The 18,727-nt window shown below is 39.3% G+C and overlaps 1 protein-coding gene across 7 annotated transcripts in view; it reads left to right on the top strand.

Moving 5' to 3' along the window:
* Positions 1 to 18,727, top strand: part of CERS6 (ceramide synthase 6) — a 105,718-nt gene that overhangs the window by 44,569 nt on the left and 42,422 nt on the right. For all 7 annotated transcript variants that reach the window (XM_064434579.1, XM_064434578.1, XM_064434577.1 and 4 more), the window contains exon 4: positions 14,418 to 14,475. In XM_064434579.1, coding sequence (XP_064290649.1) covers positions 14,418 to 14,475 — 58 coding nt within the window. The remainder of the gene's footprint in view (positions 1 to 14,417; positions 14,476 to 18,727) is intronic.

Genomic DNA, 18,727 nt, shown 5'->3' with positions numbered 1-18,727 from the left:
GTCCCTCCAGAGAAGGCTTCAGTTTGGCTGGGAACAGCACTAATTGAATGGTGCTTGGGAAGAAAAATGAAAGAACCCACAGCAAATGTGGATCTGCTTAAAAAGAACTCCAACTCTTTTTACATGGAGACAATTGAATTTACTGCTAGACAAAGTGTTCCTTGGGCCCAAAGTTGCTTTTCCATGATGAAAGGGAAGAGGAGCTATGCCAGAAAGGCTGTAGGCCATTTTTGACTGCCTTATCTTTCTTGCAAATGAATAGCGTGGGCACTATCTAAGGTAGAGTAACTTCAATGTGACAAAAGCTGAGAGTGAAATTTAATGATAAACACACTTGCCTGAGATGAATGATGTCAAAGTTCCAGCCCCAAACACACTCTGCCAGTAACTTCATTACTAGATTGTTATTGTCACAGATTTCTCACTTTCTCTAACCCTTCCCTTGTTTTCAAGCAATTACAATTCTGGTCATGAGCAGAGTGCAGAGAAACTCCAAAACCTACACTACTCACTGCTTCTTGAGGGGGAAGGGGTATTTGGTGTTATTTTTGTTTTGTGTTTGTTTGTTTTTGTGGGGGTTTTATGGTTTTGTTTTGTGTGGGTTTTTTGTTTGTTTTGTTGTGTTTTGTTGTTTGTTTGGTTTTGGGGTTTTTGTTTGTGTTTGTTTTGGGGGGGGTATTTTTTGTTTATTTTGTTGTTTTTTTTCAAAATTGAATAATTCTTTTGCTGTCAGTCTTTGTCAGATATTCAGGCCATGTGCAGATGATGGTTATATGAAGAAAAAGGCAGTAATGAAATCTCCTGTTTATAGACACTGTTTGTGTCACAGCATTATCGTGAAGATAAATTATTTTTCAGGAACCTTAACCAGTATTCATGCCATAGAGTTTTGTCTGTCAATCTGAAAGAGAAGGTGTAATTTGATTATTGGAGCCATAGAAACCCTAATCATGAGATGTAAGTGGTATTACATAACTGCTTAAGCTTTCAGATGTTATGGTGATAACTATTTATATGAAATAGATAATTTCACTAGGTGGTGATTAATGTATATAATCACCAGGTGGTGATTAATGATCCAGTCAGAAAGTAATAAATGCAGCACTGAGTATTATTTTACTAGCAAGTCAGTCCTCGTATCCCAAGGATTTGGTGGTTCTAGCATGAAACCTGGAGTTAAAGTTACCGTTTGTAGTCACTAGGAAAGGTGCCCACCTAGCATAACCTCAGATTGCAAAGCTCAGGCACTTAGCCTACTGTATTAGCTGCAGGGGATAGTCTGTCCATAGCTTTTCTTTCTGTTTTGTGAATTTAGACTATTTGCACTCTTTTCTTCAACTTGAAAGATCCAAGATGCATAAAGGAGGCAAAAAAGTGGTCAACTGGGTGTGCAAAATGGACTTGTCTATTTCCATGTATTTCTGTTGGGTTTTTATTCTTTTCTCTCCGTTCCTATGGCACAGCCTAACATCAAGAACATCACTTTGCTTATTGCTGCACAGAATACAGGATCCAATAATGTCTTTCTTAGTTAATGTTTGATGTGTCAGAAAGCCAATGCAGCAGTGATTCCCAAACCACTTCCAGTGTCTTCCCAGTTTCAGTGTGTTGTTTCTGCTCATTCTACCAGTGTGTAGGCATGTCTGGTTTTGTCAAAGAAAGAGACAGCATTCTGTCCTCTCCCCTTGTTGTCTGGCTCAAAGGGAGAGAACCTGTGATGCTGTAAGTTACTAGCCTGGGATTTTGGAATGTCATCAGGCCGATGACTTGTCTGTCCTACAGCTACGTACATTTAAGCAAGCTGTTTATTAGAGACATTTATATGGTTTCTAAGGAGTGTCTGGAAGAAACATATGGCCAAGAGAGATGTTTTGAGTTTATGCAACATTTTGCATGTGAAAACATGGAAATCTGCAGACTGAAGAGCCAAAGATCTATTTTTACCCCTCCTTCATTCTCTAGAAGAAGCTTGGATACTAAATTGTCTGTATGTAGGGTGTCTTTTAGTTTTGATGTAGGGGAAAGAAGAGCCTCTGTCTCGTATCCTAGCTAGACATTCTTTTTCTTAAGGAATTGAGATTTTGTTTATGCACATTGCTTTGGAGGAAGATTTTATCTATCTATGTATGTGTGTGTGTGTGTAGCGAAATACTGATTGGGGGTTTTTTTCTTGTTACACACATTTGTGTGTAACACAGAAATTTTACTGGCTGTTTGCAACTCCTTGGGCATACTGCTTTTCTCACTAGCAGGGTAATTCTCTCCTGCAAAGTTTTACTGGAAAAATAACTGTGCAAGGGAAAGAAATGAAGACAGCTGTTTGGTTGTTGAAATTCTGAACTGTGCTGATGCACATGATAAAAAAAAAAATGTGTGAAAGAATTTATCAGTCTGTGCTTTGTGTTGAGCAGTAAAGCATTAGAAAATAAATAGGCTTTTAGCTCTGAGTATTTAATAGCATCAGGCTCTCCTAAGCCAGCTTCTAACACACTTCTGATCTGAGCAAAAATTTGTGGTAGGTGGTACTTTGGGTCCATTTAATTCTGATTTGGCAACTGCTCCAGTGCTACATGGAGTGAAGGACTAACCAGTGTTTCATGACCAGAAAAGCAAAGGGGGATGGGTCTGTGCAGACACTCAAAATGCTCTGCAGCAAGTGTGGTTTCTCTTCAGTGGCCACAGAACTGCACTATCTCCCTTGTTTTCCTTTGCTGTTTTCCATGGAATGTAAACTGCTGTTACTTGGGCAATCAGATATTTGGTATTGTGTTGATAAGTGGATTATGACATGAGGGGCAAGTAGGCTCAGGTGTTGGCAGAGTCAGATTTGTGAGGCAGCTTGTGGATCAAGGACATAGCTGTTGAATGAAATGTGAAAGGAGTTGGGGTCTGTGAAATTGTTCCAGAACAGGGAAGATGTGATTTTGCTGGATGCAAGAGGTGTTTATTATGGCTTCAGGTATTAGGGGAGTTGAGAAAGGATTCTCTTAATTGCTAGCAAGTGGTAATTGAAGTGCAGAGTAACAAAGACGATCTGTCAATTTTTATCTATACTAAGCATGTAAAATATTGCAGTTTTACAATAGAACTGTGAGAGCTGCATTTAGGCTCTGGAGTTCATACATTCAAGGACCTATTACTCTCTTAAAAGAATTATGTCTAGTAACATCACTGAAGAGAGATGTGCTTGAATGCAAGGCCTCTATAGAAAGTAAAAGTGAATGAGGCATTTATATTAGACTCATGTCAAGGAAACTAGAGCTATGCAAAAAGGCCTGGAGTCATGTTTGACTATATAAAAACCAAGACAGAAGTCCTGATCTGTTTTACACCAGGGTGAAATGTTGCTCTACAACAGTAGCACTCAATAGTTCTGCATGTTACTGATTCCTTTGTCTGATACTCTCTAAGCCATGTATGAAGTCAGTGCGGAACAGTATCGATGGTGCCTTTTATTTTGTGTAAATGTATGTTTTTGTATGATGTCATTCAGCACTGGTTCACTGATGGCCTCCCTGCTCCTAGAGAGAGAGAGAGAGAGAGTGAGAAAGTGCTGGTTGCCTTGAGTTATATAGTACATAGTAATTTGTAGCTTGAGTCCTTGGACACACAAATAAGTGAATGGCTGGTAATTGTCCTAATTTTAAAGTTGTGAGAACACCGTGCAGCTGTGTCAGCAATTTTAATTCTTCTCTAACACTTGTTCTCTGATAAATCTATATTAAACAGCTTCCATGTACCTCCTCTCCAACACACAGCTTGCCCAGCACTCACACTTCCAAAGGCAGACTCTGGACAATCAAGCCCAGTTGCTACATCGTGGTTTGCTGTGGGTTTATGCCTTCAGCTTTGCCTCTTGGAACATCTGTATTAGGCATACTAGCACAGGCTACCATTGTAGGTCCAATAAGCAGTAAAGGCCACCTCCCTGAGCTCTGCATCCTTGCCCCCTGATTTGCCCTGCTCTGCCAAGCTGGCTGTCCAGCTGTTTTGTAGGGTGATCCACCATACTCTCTGGGGTTAAAGGTTACCCTGCATGCAAACATAGGGTCCTCATTGCTCAGATTTTTCAGTTGTGGGTTATGAGCTTGCTGGAGTTCTGTTTCTTGTGGTTGTGGAGAGTGTTTGTGCAGTCAAGTAACAGAAGGTAAACCAGGGAAGCAGGGGGAGTACTTGCATCCATGGTGGAAGCTCAGGTTTCAATGTGATGGAGGAGAGAAGCAGGGGAAGCAGCTTCAGCCACCTGGCCCCTCCTGATGTGAGAGGGTGGGAGGACATGGTGTGGTGGAGCAGGGCACGTTGTGCCATGTGGTCCTCAGAGTGGATCTCTTTCTTCTGCCAGCTCTAATACAAGGGCTTAGATTAACACAGGCGGAGTGAATGAATGCTTTTCTACTGAACAACTGCACCTGTGACTCTGTGTATACCCTTTATTTCATTCTTCCTATATTTTTTTAATTTGTAATAGTAAAATACTGGATCTGGGTCTGCTTTTTTTGCCCTCCTATCCTGCTGCATTGAAAAGCTGAATCATCTGGAGAAGATGGAAGTAGACTTCTTGCAACTCCATGGTATGCTGCTCAAAAGGCTGCAGTTAGCTCAGGGCTCATATGATGCAGACCCCAGCATTGGGCAAGATTGGCAGCTTCCCTCATGATTCCTCTCCTACTGTGTCTGCCATACCCACATATGAATCTATGGTGGTCTGTGATCACCATTCTGTCTTTCTAAGCTGGGCCTCAGGACTTTTCACTGCCCAAACATGGTATTAGGGGAAAATTACAACATTGGTTGAGTGTCAGGAGTTCCCAGCCCTCTTTCCCTGCTGTTCTGCTGTGCCATGTCCTCATAATATGCTCACTGTGTTTTAAGATTTGAGTGCTTTAAGCACGTAATATTTTGCATCTTATGAAATTTCCTCTTCCCTCAAATTGAATTACTTAAAAGTCTGAATTCCCTGCCCTTACTGCCTTCTGTGACACAGTTTTTAACACAGTTAATAAATTTAAATTAACTCATGTGTTCATCCTGCAGACACCATCACTTAACATTATCACTGTACATTAAGCAAGGTTATAATTAACTAGGTTTCCATTCTCTTGTGGGTTGTATGGGCTCACCATTATCTTATATTATGGAAATTAAATAATTCCTCCCTAAGTTCTAGTTAATGTGAACACAAATCCAAAACTACAGTCACAATATAACAATTTAAGCAACTGAAGGAAAATTGAAAAGGCTGCAGTAGCTACTGCTTTCTTGTGTTCTATGCCCCTTAAACTGTCTAGCTCCTGATTGTGGCAGAGACAAGCTGCCACCTTCAGTCAGCCTCAGCTTTAAATGAAGTTGGCAAACACTGGAGACAAGTGCCTTGAAACACTGAAGAGTTAAGTGGCAGTAAGATGTTATTTTATACACAGCAATGAATGAATTTTATTTTATGCACTGCAAATCCTTACTTCTCTCTTCTGCTTTGTATTTATGTTGTTACACATTTTTGTTTCCTATCTGATTGCCTTTCATTTTATAGATACATCGACTGTGCCTTTTCACAGAGACACAGAGTTAAGAGGAGAATTAGCTTTCACATTCTTAAGCATTTTTCACTTACATATAACTAGACATACTACTACACTGTTTTTTGTGTGTTAGTGAGTTGTCTGCCAATGGAAGGGGGCTTGCAGTGGCCTGTAGCTGAATTTATGTAGTGGTGGTGGTCTCTGTGAGAACATGTACGTGATGCTGATGGAGATGAGAAACATGCTAGTTCATCTAATGCTTTTTGGCATGATGGTAGGTAATGTAGCTACAGGCATGTGGTAACTTAGTGTTTGATCCAGCTTCTGTCTTCTACTTTGGTGTCTCAGCATAGACCTGCTCTGACAGCACACAGAGCCCAGGCTGCAGTGGGGACCTTTCTGGTAACTTCATCTTTGTGCTCCTGTTTTGCACTATATTAAATATATATTAAATCTATATTAAATCTATGAACTCATTACATTTTACATATCAGTGTGACAGGTCCTTCTGCTTGTATTGACTGGTGACCAGGATTTGCTCATACAGGCATGTTTATTTTTCAATTCCCTCAAGTTCAAGAAACTAGCAGATTAAAAAAGGTATATGTGATTTAAATTCTTCTCTGATTTTTTCAGAGGATTCAAGTAGTGCATCAGCTCATGTAGTCGTGGTTACTAGCAGGGTAAATCTTCTAAGATCAGGCCCTGAAACAGCCTGAAATTGTGGCTATCAGACAGGAAATATTTAGTATAAGGTGCTGCAGAAAGTGTGCTTTGAAATTCTTAATGCTGTCCCTTATGGTTAGTTATTTAAATACTTTAATGAATATATTTTGGTTAGATGGTTCTTCCTGGTAAATTTGGGTTTCTGTCTTCTTTAGTTTCATTGCTGCTGCTCTGATAAAAATACTTCTGCAAGAATAATAGTGCAAAAATTTCCTGTCCCTGTTTCTTTATACAGTGCTTGGAATACTGAGGGAAAATAAATCTTTAAAAATGAAAAATGGACTAAAAAAAGCCTTCACTGTCATGAGCAACTTGTAGAGGTTTTTCTGAAGTTTTCAGTGATCCAACAAGCAATGAATGGGAGACAGGGAAAGGGAAGGAACGTAAATGACAAAGTAAATATACTTTGGCATGTAAAAGGGAAAACAAAATTGACAAGATGAGGTTTCAATACTCTGCTAAAAACATTGCTTATCCTCCAATATTAGCTATGCTAGCCCTGCAACTCCCACTTGGAAGTTGGGGAGGTTTAACTTCTGAAATGGAAATACCAAATGTGACAAAGCAGGCCCTCCCTGGCAGACTGATCTCTCCCATGTAATCAGAGGGTGTGTGGTTGCTGGGCACAACCTTGGGAGGTGCTGCATGGATCGAGCACAGCTGGCAGCTTCCTCGGGAAATGGGGAAACAGCGCTGACACCTAGCCTGCCTCCACAAAGATCATACTCCTGAGGGTTCAGCATCTGCTTTAGCAGGCTAAAAACCACTCTGGGGCACACTTAATGCTACAGGAAAGTAACATTCAGCATGGGAGCAAAAGAAAACAGGTAATGCAAGTTGTTCTAAGAAGGCACCTGACACAGAGGTACCTTATGCATACAAATGTTGGCCATCGTGGCTAGGACAGTATTGCTAGGTGAAATTCAAATGCAGTCTGGAAGATTCAAGTTTTCATTCCTCTGGAGCTGTAAAGGAGTGGGACAGTGGGCAGCTGTTGTGTCTGCAAGCAGGCAACTTGTGAGATCGCTGTGAGAATGGAGAGTAGAGGTCCCTGCAAGAAAGGCTTTTCAGTTGGTTTCTCTCCCCAAGACTCATCAGCTGTTTGCATTGAGCATCACTGATGAGAAAACAGGTCTGCTGGTCAGACCACAAGGGACAGTGCATGGCAGTGACATCTGGTTTTTCTGTGTGTGCTTCCCATGAACTTTCCAGATAGTATCTCTTTGTAGGGCAGGATTTGGCAAGGATCATAGATCTCTGAGGTCTTATCAGTCCTTTATTTTATGTAGCCCTCAAAGTACTCAGAAGAGAACAGTTGCATAATCATTGAACAGAAACTACATAACCTAGAATGAGTTACCAAAACACCTTTTGTATTATACATATTTTCTGGCCTAATTATATAAACACACTTTATTATTTATAAAACTGCATCACTTCAAAATTTAGTACTGTGTTTCCTTTCCTCTTTTCTGCACTACTAAATTTTGCTCTTAAGACTTTGAGAGCTGCATTTTGAGCATACAGATTTAGGACAGGACTGGTCTCAAGTGGCACTGTAATACTTAATATTAAATAACTGATTCAAACTGCAACCAAGAGGAAACTCAGATGACAGTCAAGTCTTAATCCAGAAGATTAAGAGGAGAGCCAATACAGTGTTCTCAATTTATCACACCTGCTGTTTTGCACATCTTAGTGAGTTGTGCATAACTGCCTTCTTCCTGATATAACATCTGCTTAACCACAGTGCAGGAACATTTACCATTTGCATGGTCCTGGCTGACTCAACAGCAATACTGTGCCAAAAGAGGCAAGAAGATTTTATTCATTCATTTATTTACCTGTGTATTATTTTTAACGAACATTTTTTGTATCTGCTTGCATCTGTCAGGCTTTGTGGAAATGCAGCAAATGGTCATTACAGAAATCTGGGAAGGCAGGGAATTGGAACAGTGGAGCTACTTCCATCAACCATGCAGTCATACTTGCAGCTTTGTATGAGACGAGGTATCAGCACTGAAGATAAGTAAAGATTTAGTGGAGTCTACTGTTTGACCTCCTATTTATTGGATGGATTAAGCATTATTTTTCAGTGCTCTGTCTTGTATTTTTACATGATTTGTTGCCTAAAAAATAGCATCTCTTGGGACATTTTTTGTTCATTTAGGGGAGAAGGGTTACTGTTTGTTGTGATTAGTTTTGGTTTTAACTTAAAGTTGGAGTAATAGGTAGGTAGACAATGTCACAAATATTAAGAAGTTGATCCAGAAGTTCAGAGTCTGTTTTTTTTTAGGTTTATCCTATAAATATTTGTCTTTAGAGGTAGTCATCTAGAAGAAATGTATACCTCTGGCTATATCAGAAGCAACATTAATTGGATTAAGTCTTCTTGAGTGAATTGAAAAGTTGGAGGCTGTCATACTGTAGTTGGGGGGGCAGAAAAATGCAAATTGAGGATAAAACAGACTGCTTTAAGTCACAGTGAGCATGTGTGGAACTTAATGATGTTTCCCATTTAAAAGAAATAAACATTGAATACTGCTTAAACTCAGCCTCGGAAATGCTCCTTTGAGCACTTTCACAGTGAATAAACTTTTCACAACCAAAGGAAACCTTTGCAGCAAAAAGTAGTTTTCAGTCCCAACTTATGATTCCATAGCCCAGCGACATGTTTGTGCAGTCCATTCAGTGTGGGGATTAAAATGGAGAACAAGCTATGTGATGGTACTTCAAGCCTTCTCATCTCCAGAGCCAAGACCTGCAACTGTGGTGTTTGCATGAAGCTCAGTGTGACTTTCAGTCCAAAGCCTGAGCCCAGAGGTCTGTCCACCACTGCCAGAAGGTGAGCAGTAGATGATGGAGAACAACAAATCTTACATTTTACTGGAATCTTACATTTATACATGGAATTATATTTCCATGGAAAAACTTCAGGCATGTGCAGTTTCTCTGAAAATAGTTTTCAGAGCCAGAGAGCCAGTTTCTTCAAATGCAGGCAATGTGGTGAGCCTATGACTAGTTGCTAAATAACAATGAGGTTTTTTTTAATGTTAACTGTTTTGAAGTGTGACATTCTTATGTTGCTGTTAGTGGCCCTGTCTGTAGCAAAGCAATGGCAAAGGCATCTCTGTAAATAACAGCTACAATTCTGCAAGCATAATGACTTTTATGTTTTTAACATTCTGCATTTACTATGTTTGATGTTTTGTTGTTAGCAGTTGGATAGCCTTGGATCCTTGCACACCATTGCTGAGCAGCACACACTGGTTTGGCATCAGAGCCATGAGCACTGTGCACTGCGAGGTGGGTGCTGCAAAGTTCTCAGGAGTGCCAGGTCCACAGCCTGGCCACTGTCTTCATGCAAAAGAAGTGGAAAAAAGGGAAAACTGCAGGAGCAGAGAGGTCTCGTGCCTCTTCACCCTTGCCCTAGGGAGAAGTGTCCATTTTTTGTAGGGAGGCACCCATGCTGAGCTCACTCAGCTGGACAGCAGGTCCATAGGGAGGATGGCATCTTCCTCACAGAGCATGAACCCCATGTGGTGAGTTCTGCAAAAAGTATGGAGTAGGGGGGTGCTCTGCTTGACCACTGATTGATCCTGGTTTTTTTTGGTTTGGTTGTTTTTTTGTTTTTTTTTTTTTGTTAGCTGAAGTTTAATTTCATATCTCAGTGCAAAAATTCAGAACAAAATTTGAAGGACAAAATTTCATCGGTGTGATGAAGGGAACCTGTCAAGACATATGCATGAAATTGGTGAAGTGCTTGCTCAAGTGGGCACTTCAAATAGTTTTTGTTGAATTGAGCATACCATGGCTTGTATCAAGTTAGTTGGTGGAGGCTCTCCAACTTTTCCATCTTTTTAGATGATGTTCTGTGTCATGCTGAAGCATCTTTAAAATTTCATTAGCAGCTCAAAGTTAAAGGGGTTGAGACTGTGCTGTGGACTGGGAATGCATTCAAATGCAGAAAAGAGCAGTCAGATCTGCTGCTGCACCTTTGAGGGACTCTATAGCATTCTTTTTAATGGTACATTAGAAAAGAATTTATTTTTGGCAGAGTCACTTTTTAGCTTGACTTTTTTGCTGCAGTGTGTCACATTCATGTTTGAAGCACTGGCCCGGTAAGCAACAACACAACCCAAAGAATTTGCTGGAAGGTCCATAAGTCCATTTGATCTCCCTTATTCTGAGTTTCAGCAGACCAGATGTAAGCCTGGTTCAGTTTGGAAGTCTTTTAGTGGAGGACTAAAGTGAGCTCATAAACCTTATTGTGAGCAGACAGATCGGGTCTTTCAGAGCTCTTGTGCCTTGAGTGCTTTCATCCAGGTTTGCTGGATTTAAACTAACTTCAGTCTTTCAAGCAGCACACTTTGTAAATGGGTAATTCAAATTTTGTCTCTATACAACTGACCAAAGGAATGCTTGAAGTCTGAGGGAGAGAGTAAATTCTCACAAAACAGAGAAGCTTCAGTTGTTTTCATCTTTCAGTTAAGCATGGATTGAAGTGGCAGTTGCCCACGATGGAGTGCTTCACCCCGTGGCCTCCTCTGTATGTCTTTAATAGGGCAGAGAATTTTGCTGGAGGAAAAGGGGAATGAGAGATATTTTAATATGCATCTTTCCTTGCTTTTCCTAGTCTCTTGGGCTCTGCTACTGCTGCCTTAGAAGAAATTGCTTTCCCTGTTGGAGGCAATCAGCTGTGACCAAACAACAGCAGTATCCAGTGACATGTGGACACTCAGCATGAGCTGCTGATGCTTAAGGAGGACCTTAAGCAGGATATTAGAAAGGGTACTAGGAGGTTTTATACCACTGGCTAGGCATCTTCCCTTTCTTAGATTCTCTAACTGTTCAGACTGTGCTTAGGCTAGGGGCACTTTCCAACATTAAATTTGGGACTATTACCTAGGACAAATTCAAGACAGCACTTCATCAACTACCACTTTGTGAATTCAGTTGGAATAAAACTCAATAACAACATACTAAGAAAGATATTCTTCTCTTCTACAATGTCCTGTGCAGACAGAAAAAACATTTTGCCCAAGTTCCCAAAAGGCAGAGATGTTTTGGACACTGGGCTATACTGTGAATAGGTGTGATTACTGCTTGTAACATTTTCCTTTTATTTGCATTTCCTCATCAGTGGGCTTCAGTGAGACCCAAATAGAGGCATAAAGAAGTATGTACTGTAGATTGAAATCCATCATTCGTATTAGAATACTTGTTGCAAGAAAATTGATTTGAGAGTTCACCTTTGGAGGAATCTTGCTTGGACATATCTGCACTGTATGGAAGGTATTTCTCACATGCATTCTGTCCTTGTCTGTATGATTTTGAGTGAATAATGCAGCTTCATAACCTAGTTCCTGTACCTTTTCTCCTTGTCTTTAAACCCAAATTATTGAGTATGCATTCATCTAGTTTACCTTGGTTTGTGGATGTTGTACTGTTAAGTGCAGCAATAAACCATCTACAAGTACTGGTAAAACAATGTGGGAAACTCCTTGGACCTTCTTGTATGAGATTGAGATTCGTTTTGGGGTATTGAGCTGGGAGAATTGCCCTTTAAAGTCTGCAGAAAAAGCAGCTAGCTGCCAGCTACAGAGCAATGAAAGTCTTTTGTTGATCTGCTACCACCAGAGTTAGCTGGTAAATGGTGATAAACATGCCAGGGGCCAATTCCAACTTTGCTTTGCTTCAAATTTTTGTTTATTGGAGTTTGACCAAGCCGGAAGTTTGTAGAATAGCTTTTGTGTTTGTTGTTCAGCAGGAATAAGCTTTTTTTTCTATCAATACTTTTCTTTTCTTTAAGAAGTTAGTACTTTGACCTGCTTGGTCTATCATTCAGTTCTTAGCCTTTCATCTTCTGGTGCTAAATCCAAGTCCACTTGCTTGGTAAATTCGGGAAGAAGAACATATCATATTATTGTGTGCATCTCTCACCTTTGTAGCAGTTGAACAGTTGAAACAAACTGACTGTTTTCAGCAGGCTCAAATAATACCCAATGGCTCTTGTCTCTGAGGGTTTTCTGATGCTCCAGAAACTCTCCTCCAGGGCAATCCATGGCTTTAACACAAATGTATAGCAGTGTCAGTGCTTTGGGAGGTGGTGGAGACTTAGATGGGAATATCGGTGTTTCTTAATTTCCCTGTTTTGGGAAAGGGTATTTTATTTTTTGAGGGGTGGTAGCTGCAGGAAATTCTGCAATCAGAGTTTTCCAAATGTCCATGCAGACTGGAAAATCCCTGATATCTACCACCTAAACTCAGCTATTAGCATATTTCAAATACATCAAACTGCCTTTGAACTCTTCTGTGCAATATTGCATCTCCCAACAGCAAGCTAGAAAAGCCCTTGAGCATGTTATGAATTTTGCTTGGAGAAATGTGAAAGGTGATAAGACCCTTTGCAAAGAATTTATCATAGTTGCTCACATTTAGGAGTGAAAGAAGGGCACTGAAAGTGCTCATCAGTGAATAGGGTAGGCAGGGTTTTCCTCCTAATATTTTCAGTGACAGCCTTCAAACTTTTCACTAGATGATATATGTGACCGTGAAATTGAATGGCAAGTTTACTGGCTGTAGGACTGGCCTAATGAGAAACTTTCCACCCAAATAAATCCTTCCTTCATAATACTATCCTTTCTTTGTCTTTCATCTGCATGATTTGAAGGTTTCTGCCACAACTAACTTCTTGCCTCCAAGCACTCTATTTTCACAGTGTCTTGAAAGTGTCAGCATGAAAACGGTGTGCCATGTTATTGCAGTGGCCAAACCCTTTAAGGGTTTGCTCTTTCTCTCATATCAGTTTAATAAATTAATTTCTTCCATGCTATGGAGACCACAATGTAAAATAGAGTTTTTGTTCAACTGAAGTATCACACTTGAAATCTCATTGATGTTCTTACACTCTCCTCAAATTGTCAGAGGGTTATTTATGTATGACACAACTGTCTTTCTAAATACTTGTAAAAGTAGCTTTGAAGAGAAAGGTTTGGATTAACCTTTGGCATAGGAACGTTTTCAGTTTTGTAACCATTCCAGTAACATTTGAAAGCACTCCAGTGCCAATTAACTGGAAGCTAATAGTTTTGCCAGTAGAGAGAAAGTTGTAAGTGCTGTAAAATATGTCATTGAAGATGATTCACGTTGCAGCATTGCTTCACACTAAGGTAGCTAAATCTCATCCTGCTATAAACATTATGATTATTACTTCTCTGGTGTTTATATTAAGCATGTGTGTGTAATCAGTCCAACCCTTGGGGAAAAAAAACCCCAAGGAATTCCTCTTAAGAATTTATACTGCACAAGGTTATGATTTTACTTCCTCAGACTTCCAGTAGCTCTTTCATAAGTAAGTAATGGGTCCAAAAGATAGGAAGTTACTGTGTCTGTCTTCTTTTCTTGAAGAGTGGAGAAAGACAGAGGAGACAATAATTTTTTTATTAAATCTCCTGGTGGTTTCTTTTATTTGCCATAGCATCCCATTCTTAACTTCTACTTTGCCTTAATCTAAAAAGAAAACCAGAAGCTCAGCAATTATTCTGAGTGGATTTGGGAAAATGTAGATCATTTTTATCAAGGGATACATGGGAAGTGGATGTAAATTATGGATAAATATCTGTATCCAGCATATCTGTCTGACGCAAATGCACTCCCTAAAACCAAATGTGGAGTGCTGGAATCTGCCAAGTGAATTTCCAGCTCATTGTGAATGACACTTTTTACTAAAGAGTCTGTTTGACATTCAGTACTCCCAAGTCACCTGTTGAAGTCTTAATAAAATTTCTTATTATCTTTTTCCTGGTGTCTAATAAGAGATGAACTTTCCTGCAACAGATGGGTAAATTGTCCTCTCTCCTCCATTGTCCTGCTGGTTTTCATTAAACTTTTAAAAACTTAATATCCTCGAAAATGTGTGAAGAATTTTTTTTACTGTTTAGATAAAATTAGCAAGTATTTTCAGAGAGCTAATGAGAAGCCAGGAAAGGCAGACAAATGAGCACAATGCTTGATAACAGAAGTTGTAGAAAACCAGACCAAAATTTTGCTTCAACTTCTGTTAATGTAACCAGGGTGTGCTGGTTTGGTGGTGAAATAAGAAATCATGTGTTGATTCTGTAAAATATGTAAACCTGATATTTTAGAGTTAATCTCTTGTACCTTTTGCAGGTGGAGATTTACATTTTACCTTTATATATTTACCTATGGAGTACGGTTCCTGAAAAAGGTAGGCACTTATTATTATGCTTTCATGACATATCATAGAATTGAAATCTTGTACAGGTATAATATAAGCCCAGGCATAAAGTCTATGTTCATGAGGAGTGAAAATGAATTTGCATTCATAGAATGCTTTGTTACGAGCATTGGTAAGGAATATAAGTTCTTATCAATATCTAATGGGATTTTAAAAGAAAAAAAGGCATAGCAAAATGCCTATTTCATTTGATTACTTTTCATTATAGGTATTAAACTGGTGGTAAGTCTTACCCCAAAGTATTAATGTCAATTTCACCATCATCCTTGCTTAAATGCCTCTGGCAGAGGTTATTTTTTATTAGCAAACAAAATGCATTAGTGTTTTAGAAAAAAATAAATTTTTTGCCTATTCTTTGTCTAATGTACTGTGGAAGGAGGTTTCTGTGGAGTTTCTCATCAATGCTGTGTTTCACCTGGTTTAAAAAAATAAGGGTATTGAAAGCTTCTAAGCACTCTGACATAGGTCTGTTAACCCTGCAGTAGAGAGCAGTATGGATTTTGGTGCTAACTGTTTTTACAGTGTGGCTAGTTCTCAGAGCTCCTGAAAGTTGGGCCATATTTCTGTAATTCTAGGAGGTGAAATTAGGGGAATGGTGTACTTAGTGTGTTCACGTAATCTTTGTTTTGGTCAAAAATTTGACACAAGAAAATGTATCCTGATTGTCACTGGTGCTTTGTAAGTAAAAATAGGTTTATTAATCTTTTTTATGTCTGTAGTTCTTGAGGCTGTCTCAGGTGCAAGGCAACTTGGTATGAATGAGCAGGAATAACGATGTGCCTGTGCAGGGAGGGCACATCAGAGGTGTTCTCAGCTATTTAGCAGTAGTCAGCCCCAGCTGTGGGCCAGAGCAGCATGCAGTTACATTCTCCCTCTGTCTCCTTGAGCACTTACATTTTATGTGTACTTCATCCATTCACATGCTGTATGATGGTCACTTGGTCCCATAGCACTGTGTGTTTCAGAGCATGCCCTGCAGTGCGGTGGCTAATGCACTGAGGGGATGAAATAGGTTATCATAATCAGTATTTGAACTCACCTGTGTCATTTCTGATACTTTATGAGAAGAGGGAATCAGTGTAGTTGTAGATTAAGTGTTCAAGTTGTCCACCTTCTACCTCAAATACTATTTTCAAGAGCAGATTTGGTAATGAGTGTTCTGTGTGAGGAAATGGACCAAGGTACCAACTTTGAAAGAGAAGATGAAGCTTTCTTTGTTACTAGCTGCCAGCTCCAGTCTTCATTGTTTTCTAGATCAGGTTTAAATTATTTGTGTCTGCCGAGTGCCCACAAGATCATTTAATGTGAAGCATTCACCTTTCCATCTAATCCTCATTGCCTCCACTCCTGGTAAGATGGCAAATGCTAGATGTGACCATCCCCATGTTAATTTTGCAGACTTCTGAATGAGATGTTTTAGCACTGAAGGACTGAAGCCAGCATTCACTACAACATTCTTAGTGTCTTTATAAATCACTAATATTTGAAGCATAAAAGATAAGCAACCAATTATATTTCCACTTCGATCATGTATATGCAAGTTCTTTCTTTTCTGAATGAAACTGAGATTTTTCAGCTCTACCATTTGTTTCATTTGCATGTCTATAAAACACTTCTTTGCAGAGTACCACACCAGTAGTCATGCCAACAAAACATTAAGTTCCAGTGAGTTGCAGTGGCATTAAACTGACTGCTTTGCTTATCATTAACACAGGAATGAGATAATGTTTTTGTTTTTCTCAGTAATATTTGTAGTTAAATAAATGGTGGCTTTGCTAATTAAGAGTTAATGGTCTGATCATGCTCCAATTAAATGGAAAAAATATCATTATCTTTGGTGATAAAGAAACAGAGCAAAGAGTTCAGGATTGGCTTGTTTCTTGCTTGCTCATCCTTGGTGCTGAGCAGTGCCTGTGTAATGTTGTAAGATCTTTACAGGCATACGGAAGCAAAGCTTGCAGGTGGCATATATAGACTTTTCACATTTAATTTCCTTCCTTTAATTGCCCATGAGAATTACAAACTCACAGAAGAGGATGAATTTTCTGCGAGTCTTCTGAAGTCTATACTGAGACTTGGAAACCTGAAGTTGCATGTAGGTATTCTACTGGGAAAAGAATCATCTGCCTGCATAAACAAATCCTGCTATTTTTCAAATTCAGTGTTGAAGTAAGGCAGATGATATGAGTATGCTGTGGCTATATTTAAAAAATGCTGGGTGCAACAAGCTTCTGTGTATATGCAGCTGATGGAGTGTCCTTCCTAATGAGTCATCCCCTACAGAAGAACTGAGAACTGTCTGGTGGGTAGTTACAATTTCTAGTGGTACATCTAGAAGGGAAAGCCACGTTGAAGTGTAAATTTGACTCCAAAAGCCTACCAAAGGGACATAAATGTATGGAAGGCAAATAAAAAATAGCAGGGTGGTATGAAGGAAAAAATCCCTTCATACAGGTAGATCTCCACTTCTTCTGTTACGAAAGTTCCCCTTTCTTGAAACTGTAGGATGTTTCAAATTAAGAAATTGAAGTGCTTATCCTCATGTGTACACTAACCACTGAGCCAGTGAGCTTCTGTGTGACAGCAGGAGATGTTCTGTTAATGGCCCACAGTTTCTGTGTGCACATTGAGAGAAACTGGCTTCGTGCTTTTTGTGAGAGAGAATATGGGATTCTGTTGCTCAGCTGAGTTGGCTGACTCTTTGCCTCTTTTTGGAATAAAATAGCAGCAGTGATACATGCACATGTTTCAGTCCAGAGAGAGTAGTGTAGAATTTGTAAATGCCATTTCAGATTGCTTGTACTCCAGAATTTTAGAGCCTGAAGTCAGACCACCTTCATTTGAAATACAAAAAAAGACCTTGCCAATAAACTGGTGGCTGGTTATTGACATTGTTTCTGTATTACAGTTCACCTGCTATCAAGATTGTTGAACATAAATGAAGAAAATAATGATTGTTATGCAGAGCCACTTCATAAAATTAAATTGCTATATTCAAAATGTCTGGCGCTCTAGACAGTTTACAGTCTTTGTAGCAGTAGGACAGACTTGGTTTTGTCGTAAAAGTTCCTCAGCTGTTGAAAAGCTATTTGCAGAACACATTGCATGTTACATTATTTGGAGCTGAAAAAAATTACCTGCATCAGAATATTCAGTATTTCATTTGTTGTTTCCATCTTCTGTTACCCTGCCTTCTGGATCTACTTTTTCATGGAACTAATGCTGCTGCATATTTTGTGGAACAGAGCAATAAGAGAAATGCAGCATCTTGGAAAAATTCATACCACTGTTTGGATTATGTATGATCATCTGATTCATAGAATAAGGCTCCTTAAAGCAGGCTGATTTTTTTTCTGGTTTTAGCGCTGAGATACCAAAGCACGAGTTTGGAAAATACCTCCCCCCTTGGTTTAATTCAGAACTGACTCTAGAAAACAGCACTGTGGCAAAAGCTGGGAAGCAGGGGTTTTACCTCCAGAGCTCTTGGTGTCTCTTTCACTCTTGAATCAATTGAAGCAGGCATTCTGCTGGGCACTTTTTCTGCTCTAGTCTGCATCTGCTGTGATGTTTCCTTCCCACGTTCTTCCCGAAAGGTTGTATATTATCTGTTACTGAAGCCTTGTAATTCCTTTTGTTCAGTGAGCTTGTTTGCCCAATGCTGGATAAATATTCTCATTTAAATGAAGAATGCCAGAGGCCACTGTGGAGCCCTTTTAACACAACGCTGATATTTGATATTTTACTGTGCTATTAGCAGAGGGATAATGTGATACATAGGCCACTAAGGAAGGAAATGAAGCCCGCATTTGGTAGATTGTGCTTGCTTTAAAATTGATTTGGATTCTCTGGAGGGTTTGATTGTCTTTTTTATTTTTTACTTGTAATACCAATTGCTGAGTTTCTGTAAGTGATGGAAATTTTTAAGCTGAAATCATTTTGGATGTTAAAATTGAATTATAATCTTATTCCTTTCCATGAAAGCAGGACTGAACATTAGGTGATAAATAAAACAATTTATAATTCACTGAGTGAGCAAGAAGGAATACCCATGCTCTGGAGTATTTTGAAGAATGCCATTGTGAGAAAGGGGAAATGCCATATTAATTTTTAAATAAACATCACAAATGGAAAAGGTTTCCAGGAAGACCATAGTTAGATGCCATCTCATGGAAAAGGAATTTGTTTCAGATTTATCTTCAGAAGGGCATAAAAATTGTTGAGA

This window comes from Passer domesticus, chromosome 10, assembly GCF_036417665.1.
Source record: "Passer domesticus isolate bPasDom1 chromosome 10, bPasDom1.hap1, whole genome shotgun sequence".
In the NCBI taxonomy this organism is placed as follows: domain Eukaryota; kingdom Metazoa; phylum Chordata; class Aves; order Passeriformes; family Passeridae; genus Passer; species Passer domesticus.
Note: the sequence above shows the minus strand (reverse complement) of the source record. Positions and strands in the feature narration are given on the sequence as shown.